Source organism: Thunnus albacares, chromosome 15, assembly GCF_914725855.1.
Source record: "Thunnus albacares chromosome 15, fThuAlb1.1, whole genome shotgun sequence".
In the NCBI taxonomy this organism is placed as follows: Eukaryota; Metazoa; Chordata; class Actinopteri; order Scombriformes; family Scombridae; genus Thunnus; species Thunnus albacares.
The window spans coordinates 28,515,872-28,534,185 of record NC_058120.1 but is presented as its reverse complement, the minus strand read 5'-3'; the positions used below and the strand labels follow the sequence as shown (position 1 = coordinate 28,534,185).

The window sequence follows — 18,314 nt, the reverse complement described above, 5'->3', positions numbered from 1 at the left end:
AATATAAACAGCTCAGATATTAGCATGCTAACGTTAGCTTTGTCAGTTGACTTACGCAACAGTTCCACCTGCAGTTAACAGCTCACCTCTATGTAACAACTAGCATAACAATAAACAATCTCTGAGCCATCATTACATTATTATTATTATTATTATTATTATTATTATTATTATTAAAAAAGTTTTTGTATAATAGTAGTAATAATTGTGGTTGTCGTAGTAGCTCAACTTTATCTTAGTGTGTCTACTGTTTCTGACTCTTTCCCTCGTGTCGTCCGTCTCTGTACGTCAAACCTTGCTGTTTGTCGACTGTCCTGTTTTAAATAAAGGTTAACACACTGCTGAACAGTAGTGATGTAACACTCACACTGCAGTAATTACAGCTGACAGCAGCCTAAAGTCTGGAGTGATAAGAGAGGAAGAGGAAGGACAGACACACTCGCACTTATAAATTCATACACACACACACACACACACACACACACTCAGAAAACTCTCTCTCTCTCTCTGTCTGTCTTTGTCTGCGGTCGTTCGACATGGTTATCGCCGTCACTCTTATTGTCTTTTTGTCAGTTGATGTCCTTGTCTCGGAGGGCGAGCGGAGTGATAAAGCCGGCGTCTCTGTTGTGTTTTAATAAGTTTTATCTGAAGACTCAAAACAGACAAACAACGTCAAAACTCAAACTCAAGTCTGACGGCAGCGTTCGGTTTTCCACACGTGGAGGTCATCCGGGGCGCTGACGCCTCACTCAGCCTGCTCAGCTACAGATAGCAACGCCGTGCTCATGCTTTAATTATCCTCCTGATGACATCACTATGATATCATCAGGGTTATTTCTCCTCCAGTATTACTAATCTTCATTTGTAAAATCAGGAACCTGTACAGAAGGTGTTATAATCAACTATATGATGAACTAAGGATGCAAAATGAATTTCAGTGTAAGTTAACAATAAATTGGTATCATATCGTTTACAAATAAATGCTGATTGGTTTAAAATCAGCTCCTCTGCAACCGGCTGCAACTTTAAAATGTTAATGCATCAGTAATTATAATCCATTAACCCTTTCATGCACAGTGGTCACTACAGTTGACAGCTGTTTTCTTATATATGCATGGGGTTTTAATGGTATATTTGCACATCAGCCAACACAGTGGACTCTAGTGTGTCGTCCCATACGCTGCCATCCACTGGCCGGCCTTTGTAAGTGCAACACAAATTTCTGAAAACCAAGATGGCCGCCTGCCGGCAGGAAATGCTCCACGGCTCAGGAACATCTCGCCAATCTTTCTATAGTAACAGACCCTTGCAAGTAAATAAAATTTTGTAACATCAAGTAACAACTAAGGAGTAATACAATTGTTAAAATTTCCAAGTATTGATTTGATGTTGGGAGAAAATGACAATGAATCATCTGTCCACTAAGTTGGACAAACTCCTTGAAAAATGTTTAAAAAAAATGAAGTTCAAATATTGTTTTCAGGTCTAAAGAGGAATAAAAACACTTATGAGATTATCATAATTCATGCTTGAAAGGGTTAATGTAATAATATTATAACACTCTGAAAGTACTTTTATATTTTAATATTAATGCTTTTATGTAACTCAAACATCTGATTTAATGTCGACTCAACCAACTGCAGGTATGTTGTTGTTTTTTTTTACTTGTTATGAAGGAATAATCGCTGGATTGGCAAGAAGAAGTGGCTCAGACTAAACTCTGGAAACCCTTAAAGTTATTCTATGATACAGCTTTTTTAATCGGTACTACGTCGACCAGTGTTGACTTAAAATAATAAAGAGCCAGAACCATGATGTCACTTCCTGCCACTGCTGCCAACAGCTGCTGTGTTTCCTGTCGAAACATATGGACTGAACAACACAACATACTGTTTCCAAAGACTCTGTTCCAAGACTGGATTTGTACTTATTATCGCTGGTTTTCTCATTTCTGAAAGTTCAGGTTCAGACTTCAGCTCTCTGTAGATTTCGGGTGAATTTCTGCGTCTAAGTCCGTTCATCTCTGCATCAGCCTTAAATGTTTAATGTGCAGTTTGTCTCAGTTTATCCAACATTCTTCTAAAATTACGTACAGGTGAACATTAACGGCTTTAAAACAGGGTCACACTCTGGAAATCTATCATCCAGCAGACAGGAAGTTGAAAACATACTTGTCCTTCCAACATTTTCCCGAATATTTCCAGTATTTGGCACGGATTGCTTAAACTTGTCTCCTCTCTGCACCTTTTATGTTTCTGTCTCATAAAGACGAAAGACTCTGGGGAAAGAAAAAAAAAAATCATAATAATGGTATTAAATCACTTGGCCAACCTCTGTGTAAATGGCTGGAAGGATAACATGATGTATAGTCGTTGTGGTTGCCAAGGTTTCCGGCTGATTAAAAAAAAATCTCAGGTTACTGTCCTGTACATCCTCAGCAGGTTTTAGTGAATATTCAATCATCTGTTAAATCAAAGCGTACTGACAGATGTTAGTTAGTGTTCTTCTACATGATTCATGTGATAGAAAGTGATCATCTCTCTCTCTAACCGATGCAACAAGTTTGCAAATAAAATTAGATGTTATAAACTTTGAGGAAAGTTTTGTCTTAATTATGTGCAGGAGTAAATGAATTAGTCGAACTCTTTATCAGTTTGAGTGTTTGGAGTTAAATCATGTCATAAAATAATGTTCATAAGTCACACATAGTGTAGGGGAGACCGGGGATGGTTGTAACATTTTTGACATTTCTGTCTGTAGCTCTTTCAAACCACTGCATTCAAAATTTGATGTTGAAACTAGTGACACGTGTGTCTGCTATTAAATGGTGTAGCTTTTATCTCTGCATCTACACAGACACATAATTAACATGATTTAAGTTTGATGAGTTTATCTACAAAGCAGGAAATGCTATCACAAAAATAAATAAAGTAAAAAAAAAAATTACTTTCTTGCCTCAAAATTAGTTTTTTCTTTCTAAAAACGGACTGTGTCTGCCACAGGGTGATACTTCCTCATATTTGGAGCAAATACTAAATTGAGCATGTGCAGAGTGACTCAGGTGATAACTCATTCCTGATTGGAGAAATTGAAAGTGTTACAAATAACCCTTGTTACAACCGTCCCCGGTCTCCCCTACATTTTGCATTTTGCTGTGAAAACTCAACCGACTCGCCTTCTTTGGCAGCGCTCTGGTTATTCTTCCCGTCTGGCTCCCGACCTCCGAACCACCGACCACATCAGAGATTCAAATAGGTTTGGTGTTTCTCCGAGTTGCAGAAACTACTGACCAATCAGAGCTTAGTAGGCGGGATTAAGAACGGGGATGTCATCTTTAATCTTAGCTAGCAAGCTACCTAGCTACATAGCATGAAAAATAATGGCAGAAAAATGGCGACTAGAGACTAGATTGTTGTCGGACAATTTACAGAAATAACAACTTTTAAATTGATATATGTATAAAATCAACTGGTGACTCACTACTGACTACTGGGATTCACCGGCATTCACTGGCAACCAGTGTCACTGGAAGTCTCTGCAGCGTTGGTTCCTGACTGAGCTGAAGAGTTTTTGCAGATGAGGCAAGATTAACAGAATCTGATGTATCTGGGATTGAGGTTAGCAACATTTATTCAGAAAGCAGCACAACATGTAACATACAAGAGATAAAAAGATATTTGACAGGAAGAGAAGACCTCTTGAGTCCAGTGTCAGTACAGCGGGACAGACTTGTGTTCATTGTGTCTATAAAGTCTTTTAGGAACCACTGCTCTCTACTCTGTACTGTACTTTCCCACTTTTACTGTATGATAATGTTCTTAAAGTGTTGTTGCAGTAGCTGTCTGAACGTCTAATTCCATCTCTGCATTGTTCCCTCTGTGTAATTAGCTCCACCACTGACTTTATGTAAAATAGTTCTGCCAAGTTTTAATTGATTAAAAGTCAGCGTGTTATTGCAAAGAAGAACAATGTAGATCCAATTAGCACTGTAACGTGTAAACATGAACACTAACTCCCATGGTGCACCAGGGTCTGTGTGCCTGTGTGTGTGTCTGTGTGTGTGTGTGTGTGTGTGTTTGTGTGGGTGTGAGTCAGTGATCAGTCTCATTTCTTAATCATCACTTTCTGCTCCAGATGAGACTTTATGAGGGGACTAAATTGCCTTAAAGGGATTTCTTAATAAAGGGATTACACCCATGTAATCCTCTTTGTCCCAGTGGACCCCCAAAAACCTGAACACACACACACACACACACACACACACACACACACACACACACACACACAGACTCACACACACACACACAGACTCACACATAACCAGATTAGTATGTGGAAATAAATGTGCACAATGTTTTTGATATGCTACAAATGAAAACACACACCGAACGATGGAGCACAACAGTCACGTGACACCATTGAAAATCGTGTACTTAATTGTGTGTGTGTGTGTGTGTGTGTGTGTGTGTACATGTGCATAACACAAAAAGTAAAAGTGTGTGTATTTCTAACCTTTGTTTGTGCATGATGATGTGTGTATGTTTTATTTTTGCTGGTGTGATTTCGTGTGTGTGTGTGTGTGTGTGTGTGTGTGTGTGTGTGTGTGTGTGTGTAGCGTAACGCCGCGGTTTTGGCGGCGCTCCCTCGTCTCATCCCCAATTAACGAAGACAAATCCGCCTCTATCTGCGCTAATGAGAGTCTTTAAGGTGAAGGGACTCTGTATTTATTTAATAAGAAGAAGCTTATTTATTCCATTTCCATGAGAAAGAAAAGCCGCCGCTGATTCTCCACGGCTGCTGAGGGAGGGATTAGAGGAGGAGGAGGAGGAGGAGGGAGGAGGAGAGGAGGAAGAAGATCTGGAAGTGGAAGGAGGAGACGGAGAGAGAGGGAATGAACAAGCCGGATGAGGAAGGAGAGAGGGAAGAAACCGTGAGGAGAGGAGAAAAGTAAAAGGAAAGAAAATGAAGATGAGGAGGAGGAGGAGGAGGTTTAGGATTAGGAGCAGGAGATAAACAAGAGGTGGTGGAAGATGAGATGAAGAAGAGTGAAGAGTAGCGTACAGGAAGTAAAGAATGAGTAAAAAAAAGTTGGTGCAGGATGTAAATGACTCAAACTGTCACTCAAACGTAACTATTTGTCATTTTTGGGTAGTAAGTACCGTATTTCCTCTAATAGTGGTCAGGGCCTTTATTTACCTTAACTGCAGAGGGTACTAGGCCTTTATTGGAAGGAGGCTTATATTATAGAGAGGCTTTTATTTCTAATTCCCTCTGTTTGATAAGTATATTTACTCATATTTTAGTACGAAGCCTCTTTTTCTGATTGCTCTGTCACTGTATTACCAGTAAAAGCAGTAATCCACTTTCTCCAATGAGCAGAACGATAATTCTAGCGCTTGAATTCCACCCAGAACATTTTGGCGGTGCAACACTTAGCTGTAGCATGCTCATGGATGTATGCATGTATTAAAATATGTGCCGTTATCACTACATTTAAATCACGTCTCCTCCACTCCCCCCTCCCCTCTCTGTGACGGTCGGCTTTGAGTGAAAATCGCGTGTCTATAGTTGAATTTATTAAATTAAAGAGGTGGAAATGTAGCCTACATTAAAGGGCTCAGCACATACATCCAGGTACCTGGCATGCACGTTATATAACAGTTTAAGAGTTTATCCACCTTTGTTTTTTTCTTTTAATTGACTTCCAGCCACTTTTAGAGGACATAAACATTATTTGTAGGAAACAGAGTGAAATGGAGGTTGAGAGGAGGAAGAGAAAGGTTCTAATCTGTCAAATCTGTTTTTTGTTTTTTTTTTTGGTCTGTAGGTGGAGCTGACCGGCAGCAGCGTGTTTGACTACATCCATCCCGGCGATCACGTGGAGGTGGCAGAGCAGCTCGGCATGAAGCTTCCTCCGGGCCGAGGGATGTCTCTCTCCCAGGGAGCCGTCAACGAAGACGGGGCGTCCTCGGCTTCATCGTCGTCGCACTCCGAGACGCCCGAACCAGGTAAGGACGAGGGAGCGAGGGTGGAGGGTAGGAGGAAAGGAAGGTGAGGCCTACGAGGTTCTTTCATTGTCGTCGCTTTTCAAGACATCTGAACGAGGGAGGAAGTGAGAGTGGCCATCTTAGTTTAATAAGCCCAAACTAGGAGGTAGGAGGAATAAAAGAGAATAATAATAAAGGGATAAAAGAAGGAGGAAAAGGGAGTAGAAAAGGACGGAGGAACGGCAGAACAAGGTGAAGAAGACAGAAGAGAAAGGGAGGCGAAACAGTAAGACAGGAGGAGGAAGAAAAGGTCTCAGTAAAGATTGAACTGTGGAAGAGAGGAGGAGGGAAGAGAATAAAAGGTCACGGTAGAAACGGAGGGATGGAGGGAAAGAGAAGGTCAGGAGGGAGTGAAGGAGGAAGACGAGGAGTGTTAGGGTTGTTCTGGCTGGTTGTTTGGGCTGAATAATCAGTTCAACCTGCATAGATACACAAGGAACAGTGAAGGTAAACAGAAACAAAGACACAGTAAACATGAACGAACATGAACATGTTTGAGTCGGTTCTGGGATGAAAGCAGATCTGTTCTTACAGTAAGTTCAAAAGACACAGAACAGCAAGAAGCCCCGGCAGGAAAATACATTTTATTTTTTTCAAGAATTTGTATATAAACTTGAGACTCATTAAACTTAAGTCACCCAAATGAGGACTGTAATTAGCAGCACACTTTTCCCTGGTGAATGTTTGTGAGGCTGCTTGTTCAACAAGCTAATGTGCAGGACAAGATGGGTTCATGTTAGTAAGTTAGATAACAAGGAGACTTTAGCAGGAAAGCTAATGTGGGTTGTTGTTCAGAGTCTGTAGCTCTCGTGTTGTGGAGCAGGATGCAATCAGGCTCAGTGCAACCGTCTATTTTACTGATTTGGCTTTTTTTAAAATTATTTTAACTTTTTTTCTGCCATTTTAATCGTATGTTCCTTATTTGTGTCTCTTGATACTTTGGATCTTTTATTCATTTTTTTACTCGGCTACTTTGCAAATGAGTTCTCAATGTATTCTAGTTGGAATAAAGGTTATAATACAATCTGTGCCCTACGGGGCAACTTTAACATGTAAGCAGCATCTTTCTGGTTCCTACAGTTGGATGTTTGAGATTCACTGCAAAGAACGATGTATGTTACGTGTTTGACACTAGAAAGCTGTTTTCACCTGCGTCGTCTGCTGAAAGTTTCTCTGAGTTCATTGAAAATCCGATTTTAAGAGTCAGATTTGTGACATCACAACTAGTTTGGAAGCCAATCCTGGTCCAATATTCAACCTGAAGCCTCCACAAACACTGAGGATGGACTTTACAGTGAAGTAGGAGACATCTCGTGTCCAGCGGTTGAACTTCAGAGATGAAATATATTTGCATATATTTCCACCTGCACCCTCAGATCTACCAGCAGCTTGTTCCTCTGGGGCCCCCCCCAGGACCAAGCTCTGCAGGGGGGGGATGGAGCCTTCTGCTCTGCTGCACCGCACTTGTGGAGCTGCCTTCCTAAACCATCTGAGACCAGCACAGACCCTAGACTCTTTTAAAACAGGCTTAAAAGGCTTTTTCATATTAACTCTTATTAATAACTTCTTATTAAAACCTTATAAAACTGTAGCACTTTGAGTTTCACTATGAACGAAAAGTGTGGTATAAATTGAATATATTATTATTATTTTTATAGATTCTGGAATTTTTAATGAGAGAGAAGAAGCAGATGTCATTTTTTGTGGAAAAACCACATCAGACACAAATTATTATTCAAAGTAGAGTATTTTATATATTAAATAAATCCACATGTGTGTCTGGTCCTCCAACTCTCTAACCCTGAAGCCCTCTAGTCCTAACTTCTCTCCCAGTATCCCAGCATTCCCTCCGCTGTAAGTTTGGATTTAATTAGTCACTTCCTGTAAACTGGGAAAAGGACGCGGCGTTCCTCATTGGGATTCTTTGCGTCATCTCTTCTATCCCTACATCCTCTGCTGCACCACATGTTCAAGACTTTTTTACCTTCCAAAATGCTTTTCATTGTGCTTCTCTCTCTCTCTCTCTCTCTCTCTCATGCTGATGATAATTTAAGTATTAGGGGAAAATCCATTTATAAATTAAACAAAATGACTTGATATCCATCGAGTCCCTTAGTTCATCAGCCTGTTCAAACAAGGAGGGGAAGATTGGCTTCGCGGCGGCCGGGTCTTCGGAGACGGCGCGGTAATTAGATCTGCCGCGGATTTATTCTTGGCTGATTGGTGCTGGTGATGGGTGTGGAGGGAGGGGGGACAGGAGGGGTGGGGGGGGGCTTTAAATTAATTGGAGTTCCACATTTGAGGTTTTTGTTCTTTTTTTTTTTTATTCTTTGACTTTCTTCAAACCTCTAAACCAAGCCTCCCCATGCACCAAACTGGGATATGGAGAGACGGAGGATAAGAGGACATATATGTGGTCGTCAATGTCAATTTGTCTGGAGAGAAAGAAAAAAGATCTAAAAACATGGATGGGTGTTTCCCAATGCTAATTTGCCCTAACGATAGAGAGATATAAAGACGTTGGGGAAAAAAAAAAGGGAGGTAGGGGTTTGTATGAATGTCTCAGTGATTCCCAAAGTTAATTTGACCAGAGAGAGAAAAAAGAGCGAAATAAAAGGAGGAGGAGGAGGAGGAGGAGGAGGAGGAGGACAGAGGTGTTTGTTCTCCCATGTTAATTTGTCTAGAGAGAGCGAGAGATGGAAAGAAAGGAGGAGAGACAGGGGATGTAGGGAGGTGTTTGAATGTGCATGAGTGCTTAGCAATGTTAATTTGTCCAAAGAAAAAAAAAAAAAAGAGAGCGAAGGGAGGCCGAGGTTTCAGATGGACATGTATGAATGTGAAGGAGCGATCCCCGAAGATAATGTGACCAGAGAGGGAGAAAGAAAGAAAGGAGGATTAGGATTCATGTATGTGTTCTTTAATGTTAATTTGTCTGGAGAGAAACAGAGATGGAATTAAAAAAAAGAGAGAGGAGGAGGAGGAGGAGGAGGAGGAGGAGGGGTTGGTATGAATTTGTATGAGGGTCCTTCCCGACATCCACACTTATGATATTTGCAAGGATTCAAGTGCTTAATTGTATGACGTATTTCCGGAAATTACAACAGTGTAAGAGTGTTTTACCAATAACGTTGCGTTGGCAAACGTAATCGCTGCCTGGAATATGTTCTCTGCATAAGCAACAATTTTTCGAATGAACGAAGCACTTTATTTTATGTGCTGAAACGTACAAAACACAGGATGTTAACACCACACACTGAGGTTCACATCCTGACAACTAACGATTATTTTCATTATCGATTAATCTGTCTATTTTCTAGATTAATCGATTAGTTGTTTGGTCCAGAAAATGGTGGAAAATAACAATCACTGTTTCCCAAAACTCAAGATGACGTCCTCAAATGTCTTGTTTTGTCCACAACCAAAAGATATTCAGTTAACTGTCACAGAGGACTGAAGAAACCAGTAAATATTCACATTTAAGAAGCTGGAATCAGAGAATTTTGGGTTTTTTTTTTTCTCAAAACTTACTTCAAACAATTAATCAATTATCAAAATAGTTGGTGATTAATTAGTAGTTGACAACTAATTGATTAATTGACTGATTGTTGCCGCTCTAGTCCTGTGTGTGTTTAGGTTTAGACAACAGAAGTACTTTGGTTAAGCTTAGGGTTAAGGTTAGTGTCAGGGTTAAGGTTAGAGGGTTAGGGGGTTAGAGGTTTAGAGGGTTTGGGTTAGGGGGTTAGGGTTGAGGTTAAGGTTAGGGTTAAGGTTAGGGTTAGGGGGTTAGAGAGTTAGGGGGTTAGGGTTAGAGGGTTAGGGTTGGGGTGAGGGGGTTAGGGTTAAGGTTAGGGTTAGGGGTTAGGGTTTTGGGGTTAGGGGGTTAGGGTTAGGGGGTTAGAGGTTTAGGGGGTTAGGGTTAAGGTTAGGGTTAGGGGTTAGGGTTTTGGGGTTAGGGGGTTAGGGTTAGGGGGTTAGAGGTTTAGGGGGTTAGGGTTAGAGTTAAGGCTAGGGTTAGGGGGTTAGAGGGTTAAGGTTTGGATTGTGGTTTCAATTCGCTTGCCAGTGTATTCTGTGTCATTTTATGTCACGTTCTGATTGGTTGGTTTATAGTTGTGTGTCGTAGCAGTGGTTAGGGTTAGGGGATTAGGGTTAGGGTCACATTGTGGAAATTTTGTCGTCAAAGCTCCAAATCGGTCGCCGGTGGATACCATTTATATTGACGAGCAAAGATTTCACCATGTTTCTCTCACGATTATCAACGTTTGTCTCAGACAGTCTAAAATCACACAGCGTGAAGAGGCTTTTAAGATCTCAGAATGATCTTAAATTTCTATACGCGTCTCCCAAAGCAGCAATTACGAGTTCACACGTCAGCCGTTAAGAGCGTCTTGACTCATAGATACTGTAATACTCCACATATCAACCTGAGGCAGGAGAAAAAGTATTTCTCAATAACAAAAGTAAAACATAACACAACAGTAAGGTTCTGGTATCCTGGTGGTTTCTGTGTTTAGCGACCTTGATGTCATCATATAGACATTTATAGCCAGAAAAAGAAAATCAGCTCTGTTGATGCAGCTCTGAGGTGTTTTGTCTTGTTAGTTTATATAATTTTCTTCAGCATTACATTCACAGCATCCCTTCCTCCAGACAATGAGTAATGCATTTCCACAGGCGCCTTCGTCATTACTTTTCATTGCAGTCGATACCTGGCGAACGCCACGCCTGCTAACGCGTCCGGCTGAGCTTTTCCATTTGTTCACATCGTCTTTTCCTCCTCCTCTTCCTCTTCCTCTCCCACCTCGAGGCGTCTCTGTTTCTTTCTTTTCCAGCGTTCCTCCGTTCATCACCTGCCTCTTCCTCCATGCACCAGGGAGTCTCCGATCGATCGCGGCTGACTTTGTTTCTCTGAGAAGTTTCACACTCCGGGCACCGCTGCATCCTTCCGTATGCTAATGGTGTATAGTCAAGTGTTTTAAAGTGTAACTTTATCTGGAGGAAGAAGAAGAAGAGAAGGACAGAAAGACTTGTTTGGCAGCCAATCACAGTCCGGTATGCAACTTATTCAAGTGTGATGTGGAAACTTGAAGCCTCCAGTGCACGTAAGGGTGCTTCTCATTACCTTATTTCCATGTCTCCTCGCTCCTCGGGTGACCCAGGAAGTTGCTCTGTTCAGAGGAGAAAGACGGCTCCTTTTACTGGGAGTCTGCAGTGATTGGACGCTGCAGCTGATTCCCAGTCTAGTTTAACTTGTTATATTTGTGTTCACTGCAGGTCTGATTAATACATTTGCGAATTAATACATTTTTTTCTTTTCATTTTCCCATTTTAACCTGGATAATATTAGTCAGGGAGAGGAGGCGAGTCTGTCGTCTCTCAGCAGTAAAAACATATCCATTTTTAAAAAATGCAAACTCAAATAATTAATACATTAAAAAAAAACTTTGCTGCCAGTAGAAATGTCTCCAGTGTCTGAACAGTAACTTTACAAGCTGTGGTTTGACAGATCTGCTCCGTTTCCTGTTGTTTATTTCCTGTTCTGACGTTGGTTGTTAAACATGGTCAAAGTTTCAGAACGTATGTAGAAACGCTGCCTGCAAGTCAAAAGTCAGGGCTGTTTCACACAGAGGCTGAACTGAGGGGCTGCATAAAGGACCAGTAGAAGATAAATAAAGTTTTTAACCGTGAATCATGTAACGATATTCCAGTAGAGCCCCAGAATATAAATATAGAGCTGCCATGTTGGAGGACATCACTACACCGCTTCTATAATTATCTGGACAGTACATCATCTGTAAATCTGCAAATACAAGCTCCGAGGCATCAAAAGACCATGAAGAGAGAGCTGCGCCGCCATCATCAGAAACTGACGGTCAGAGGAAACTGGCGAAGATGAGAGTCGGAGCAGACCTCCATCACGGACAAAAGTTTCCCATCTGAAGTTCATCAGTCTGAATTTTAAAAAAAAACAAATTTAATAACCATTCTTACTTCGTTTTCTGCTCCGTCATAATATATCAGACAGCTGACCCCATCGTTTTAATTACAGTCACGCTCATAAAGTATTGAAATTGGAGTTTAAAATATGAGATGACCTTGAGAGGAGAGGGATCTTCCTTTTGAAGCTCGACGCAACCTTTTCAAACACCCTCTTGCAGTTAAAGAGAGTCATCTTTAAAAGCACATGACGCAATTTGACTAATATCAGTCAAACCGAGGCTGAGAGAGGCTCCGCGTCTCTAACGCTTCTGAAGGGTGAGTGGTTGGAAATTATAACTCGTGAGTGTAATTCAGAGTCTGACTGAGAGGAGGAAACGCTCTCCCTCACGGACCCTTATTTCCTCTCTCTTCAGTCTATATCATCACAGGAACGTCTCCACTCTATCTGCCGGCTGTTGACTTTGACCTTTGACCTCCTCTCTGGAGGTAATGTTGAGGGTAAAGGAACTGATGATAATTTTTACGTATGAACTGATTTGTAATTGGCTGAGAGAGATGTATAAATTGAAAACTTTATTAATAATAGGTAAAATTTGAAAACTGATAATGTTGTGATACGGCAACATGTTTGTGGACAAAATTCAGCATCATACTGGAGGTTTTCAGCCTAATTTCTTGCTAAACAATCTCTAAATGATCTACCATGTATTCACTCTGTTGCTGATTAGAAACCAAGAACTTTGTGCCATGAAAAAAGTCTTTTGGCGTTTCTTTCTTCAGAAATTTTGCAGTCAGATATTAACGAACGTTTGACTGATTAAATCTGTGTCTGTATGATGATGTAATGAGATCGAGGCAGCAGCGTGAGTATGTCATCACTTCTCCACCTTCTGAGTCCATATTTAGTGGATTATCTGAGTCAACAACACTAGAGATATGTTGTGTCGAATTTCCAGTCGAGTTAGAAGGTTAAACAGACGCCATAAAGCTGAACAGCGGTTAGAAATACTTTCAAACATGATTTTATAACTCTGAAAAGTTATGACAGCATCAGTTATTTTATCTTTCATCACTTCCTGAATGACAGTCGCTCCTCAGATGCTAAACTAAAAGAGTTTTGGTTCTTTTATTGCATGAAAAAGTTAATTGTTCAGCAACCGAATCTTGTTTTTGAACGCGGCGAGAGGGCGAGAATTAAAAAAAAAACACACACACACATCCTCCCTCATAGCTGCATGACCACACAATGATGACACCTTTGACAGAGAAAAATATAATGATGGAAATGATCTGTTTCCTTCTGAGGCTTCAATACAGTTCAGATTTTCTTTTCCCTAAACACTCTGAGCTCACATATGTTCACATTTAACAACAATAAAACAACCTCGGTGTTTCTTTCCTCTCTTATCTAGCGTGTAACTGCGACCAAACTGACTCTAAAGAGCTCCGAATGATCTGAAGTTTAACCGTCGTCCTGATACGTGACTGCCTTTCATTCACATTCACACCATCAGACAAGAGAAGCTTGCAGTTAATTGAGAATTTATTTCAATTTTCTTTCATCAGAGGGCAGAATTAGTTAGAAAAACACCCAAATTTCAAAGTCCTTCTGGAAGTAACAGTAATTCTGCCCTCTAGGAAAACACCATAAGTTCTCCATTATTAGCTCCTTGCGGTCTAATTGTCCGCGGCGTCGCCTTATTTCAACATCATAAGTCTTTGATTATTGTTGCTAATTACGCTATTAGCACAATGGAGGGGAATAATTCGTCATAATCGCTCACATTTATCATAATTACCCAAGTTTACAGTCACCTACGTTTAATGTCATTTAGATCGGCCGGCGGCGGCGGTGGCGATGGCTGCTACCCAAGGACAAACTCACTGACGGTGTGTGTGTGTGTGTGTGTGTGTGTGTGTGTGTGTGTGTGTTTGATGCTGGAGCATGTTTGTATTTGCATTTAAAATGTCACTTGGACTCCAGGACAGGAGACAAAGGTTGAATGTGGCGGGAAAAACACACACACACACACACACTTCTTCTTTCACTACTTCACCACTCGTATTCTCTCTATTTCTGCATCACATCAGTGAAACAGTGTGTTTGTTTTGTAATTTCTTTTAATCTATTGAGTACAGTTTGTGGATTGACTAATACCTTGATGCTTTTGTAGCCAAATGCAAGAAACACTCGAACAGATTTGTTCTTAAAAAGGCAAAATTTATGATTTAAGAAAATTTGTGTCTTTCATCAGTTTTCTCTGAGGTGCAGATGAAATTTAGTTCAGAGATAATCTGCTTCCTTCACAAGAGAATCATAATGCCTTAATCTGAATGGATTTGGAGTTTAAATAAATCAACTAAAATAAAATATATAACTACAGTAATGTTCACCGTATCATCGTCACCATGGCTACCAGTTTACCGAGAGCGTTTCCAGATGTGTTGATGTTTATGTCAGCAGCAGTAAACAGCTGGTTCTCTGTCCAGCATCATGTGACGGTGTAACATCACCTGCTGTAGGCTGTAATATTCATATGAGTCATGCAGCTCTTTGCTTCAGAAAGATGTTTTTTAGCGTCTAACTTCATGTCAGAGTGTTTCCTCTTTATTTCAGTCACAGTGCAGCTGCTGCTCTGATAGATTCAGTTCCTCTAATACGACGACCGACACTGATCAATGTGTTTCTGACAGCAGCAACCTCAAATTCTTCTTTTCACTCTTTGGGAACATTTTTGTGAATGAAACTCGCAACACAAACGTGTCGATGATGAAATCTCTGATGAAAGCTCCTCGTGAACAGCTGACGTTCATCAGGCTGAAAACTAAAGATTTACTTCAAGTTTGTGACGTCAAGAGAGTTTGTTTGTACAAGCAAACCTTATAGAAACATAACGCCAGGTTCAGACTACATGACGATTAGCGTGATATCACCCCGACCTCACAGACGCACGGTGTAGAGTAGGGATGTGCAGTGAGTCCTGTATTTGTATTTGTATTTGTATTTGTATTTGTATTTGTTGAGGCAGAAAAATTATTTGTATTTGTATTCGAATAAAAGTGGAAAGAGGCTTAAAAATCCTGTTTTTGTTTTTATTATGCTTTTAATTTTAGAAAATTAAAGTGCTACAATAAGTGTTCGTGACTAAACTACCTTACGAAGGAGGTCCCGACACCAGGTCTCAAACTGGAGTCTCCCAGATCATAGACGACTGTGCTAAAACTTTACTCATCACCTCATTGCAGACAGACCTCTACCTATTTATACACCCATAACACACAGACAGCACAGTGTATAATGTGTAGGGAGGAACCTCAAAGGCAGTTATTGCTTTGCACTTTTCATTTATTGCCTATTTTTTACAACCTAACTTTGTGGAAAGGAGAAGGGGAACAACAGGTTATGGAGAGTCCCTTGGAAGCACTTTACATGTGTCAGTAGCTCAGCTTTATCTCTGGGGAACACCCCCAACTCCGGGAGTGATGTCCAAATAAGGAAATGTGCGTCATGTAGCAGGTGGATGTGACTCCCCTCGTTGAGACCTGCTGATAGACGTCACAGCGGAGCAGAGGAGAGACACTGAGATAGTGATGTAACCGACCTGCATGCTGGTATTTGACATGTTTTTGTTTTTTTTCTTCCTGAGAACAAATAATTTAAAAAATATTTGTATGAAACAAATATTCGTGAAAAACCCCACTATTTGTGCTTTGCCGAATAACATATTTGTATTTGGGCACACCCCTACTGTCCACCTGGTGAATATAAGACCAATATTCACTCTCTTTTAGCTTCTAGTGTCCTGTGACGTTGACCAATAGGTGCACAGATTGTTATTCTGTGCAAACCTGAGGAATAACGTTGTTGGTGCTACGAGGTGGAACAGCTAAACAGATAAAAGGTTTGCGGCACTATGGCAACCAGACAGCCAGAATCATACGCCACTGTTTGTTTACATCGTTGCTCCCTGGCACCTTCTTCCGATGATATCACACAGGTCATGAAAGACCGTCATGTCTCTGAATTTAACACTGAAGAAGAAAGTGAACACAGGACTGTTGAAACTGGAGACAGGAAGTGACATATGCAGGTTTTAACTGTACAGCTGCAGCCTCGACTCAAAGTGCTGGAACATGAAGCCGTTCTGCCTTTTTAATCAGACCTGCTAAATGATTTCCATACAGCAGATCCTCTAAACTCCACACTCACTGGGAGAATTAGTCACAATGGATTTAGCCAAAGTGCTTAAATTAATTAAATCAGTGTCATGAGTTTTTTTTTTTTCTTGAAGAAAAGCAATAAAAACCACTTGAGGCAAACAAAGAACTTTTTTCAGAGGCGAAGGATCATTACTAAAGCAAAATTATCCGTTTGGTTAAGTTTTATTGAATCGCCGTCCGCTCGCCGCCGCCTCTCTAAATGGAATCTTTAGAATACACAATAGCCAATCACGGGCTATTATTATTAGAGTTTTCTAATTAGGCTTCTTAACGAGGACGGGGGCTGTTTACAATGGGAGCTGGAGCTGTTCAGATAACAACAGCAGAGGACAGGGCGGCTCCGGACGACAAATAAAGCGCTCCTCTCTGCTATATCTGTCTGTCACAGCGGCGATAACACGAGGAAACTTCTTCAAGGTCCAAGACTTAACTTTTAATTTGTGGACAGACAGAGTGTGTGTGTGTGTGTGTGTGTGTGTGTGCTTAATATAGTTTAAAGAGAAGGGCACATGATGAAGAGGTGTGTGTGTGTGTCCTGGTGGTGTCAAATGAGGAGTGTGTGTTTAAGTTTGATCATGACGGGGAAAACAGGAAGGAGGGAAGAGAAGAGAGGAATAATAAAGGGTAAAAGTAGACGAAGAAGAAGGAGAAACTTTAAGGGAGGGAGCTACTTCCAGAGAACGCATCTGGATATTTTATGACGTGATCTTTTCATGTCTCTTTCATGCATCTCGATCAGATCCGGCAGCAGGTCTCCTTCTTAAATCCTCTATTAAAGTAGTTCTCATGTAAAACGACACGTGTGCGTCTGTTCCGTCTGATCAGAGACAATAAGTCGTAGTTTGTGTTCTTCAGAAGCCGGTAGCAGCTTCTTCACAGACGTGTTTGTAAAAAAAAAAAAAAAAAAAAAAAACAGTTAGCGGCTCGATGAACACGGCCGCCGCCTCTCCTCACGCTCGCCTCTGATTACGGATGCTAATCTCTTCAGTCCCTCCATCTGTCCCTCTCTCTCCTCCGCCGCCGCCACCGCCGCCGCCTGGATTCAATTACACCAAACACACTCATCTCTCTGTCATCCTGCGCCCTCTCTCTGTTTCCTCTTCTTCCTTGTTCGTTTCTTCTTCTTCTTCTTCTTCTTCTACCTCTACCTTTTCTTTCTTGTTTGGTCGTCTTTTATCTGGGGACGCTACTGTTGTCTGGCCAAACACGAACAGAGGGAAGAGGAGAGAGAGAGAGAGAGAGAGAGAGAGAGAGAGAGAGAGAGAGAGGGAAATTAAAAGAGGAAATAAAGAAAGACAGACTGAGAGACACAAAGGAGGAAAGAGAGAGAGATGAAAGATAAATTTAACAGAGAGCTGGAGTGTAGACAAGCTTTGATAGACTGAGTTTGAAAACCAGCTGCAGCCATTTTTTAAAAAAGTTGCTTCCTGTCACTGAACCACTAACTTCTGTTAAAAATATTTAAGTACATTTAAGTTTGTATTTTAGACGTTTTGGGTGTTTCTCAAAGCGCATTACTCCAATCTTGCACAGTGTTTTTAAGCAGATGATGATGTTAACATACATACGATTAGCATGTTAGCATTCTATTATAGCATTAGACCCAGCAGACCCACACATTTAGCATTGCATACATTGTAAAAAACAAACAATCACAATCGATGCAGTAGAAGCAGAGATGTCTTCCTTGTCAAAACCTGGTGCCTACATTACCCACGATGCAACTCGACCCAATTCACTCTACTGTATGGATTTGGGTGTGTTATGCTAGTAGCAGCTAACGTAGCTGCTAGATGAGGAGCGACAGAGGTCTGATAACCTCACTTCTTTCTAACTGTGTTTCCATTTTCAAACTTGTAGCCGACTCATGTGACATCACTTGAAGGCTTTTTACTGCTTTATACACATATGCAGTTCTATTCCTCAGATGTTTAACAGACTTTGATGTGTGAAATCAGAGGAGTTCCCCTTTAATACGATTCCCTTTAAGAGTACTGAATTCTGTTTATTCCTGTAATAATGGAAAAGAAGGTTTCTGCATTTTTCAGTCAGTATTTGCATGAATGTGCTTTCAGATAGAGAACAGTTTCTCTCTGCATCTTCTGC

General features: G+C 40.8%; 1 protein-coding gene across 2 annotated transcripts in view; it reads left to right on the top strand.

The window, feature by feature from the left end:
• Positions 1 to 18,314, top strand: part of LOC122998234 (neuronal PAS domain-containing protein 3) — a 370,534-nt gene that overhangs the window by 307,164 nt on the left and 45,056 nt on the right. For both annotated transcript variants that reach the window (XM_044375006.1, XM_044375007.1), the window contains one exon: positions 5,828 to 6,008. In XM_044375006.1, the coding sequence (XP_044230941.1) occupies positions 5,828 to 6,008 (181 nt within the window). The remainder of the gene's footprint in view (positions 1 to 5,827; positions 6,009 to 18,314) is intronic.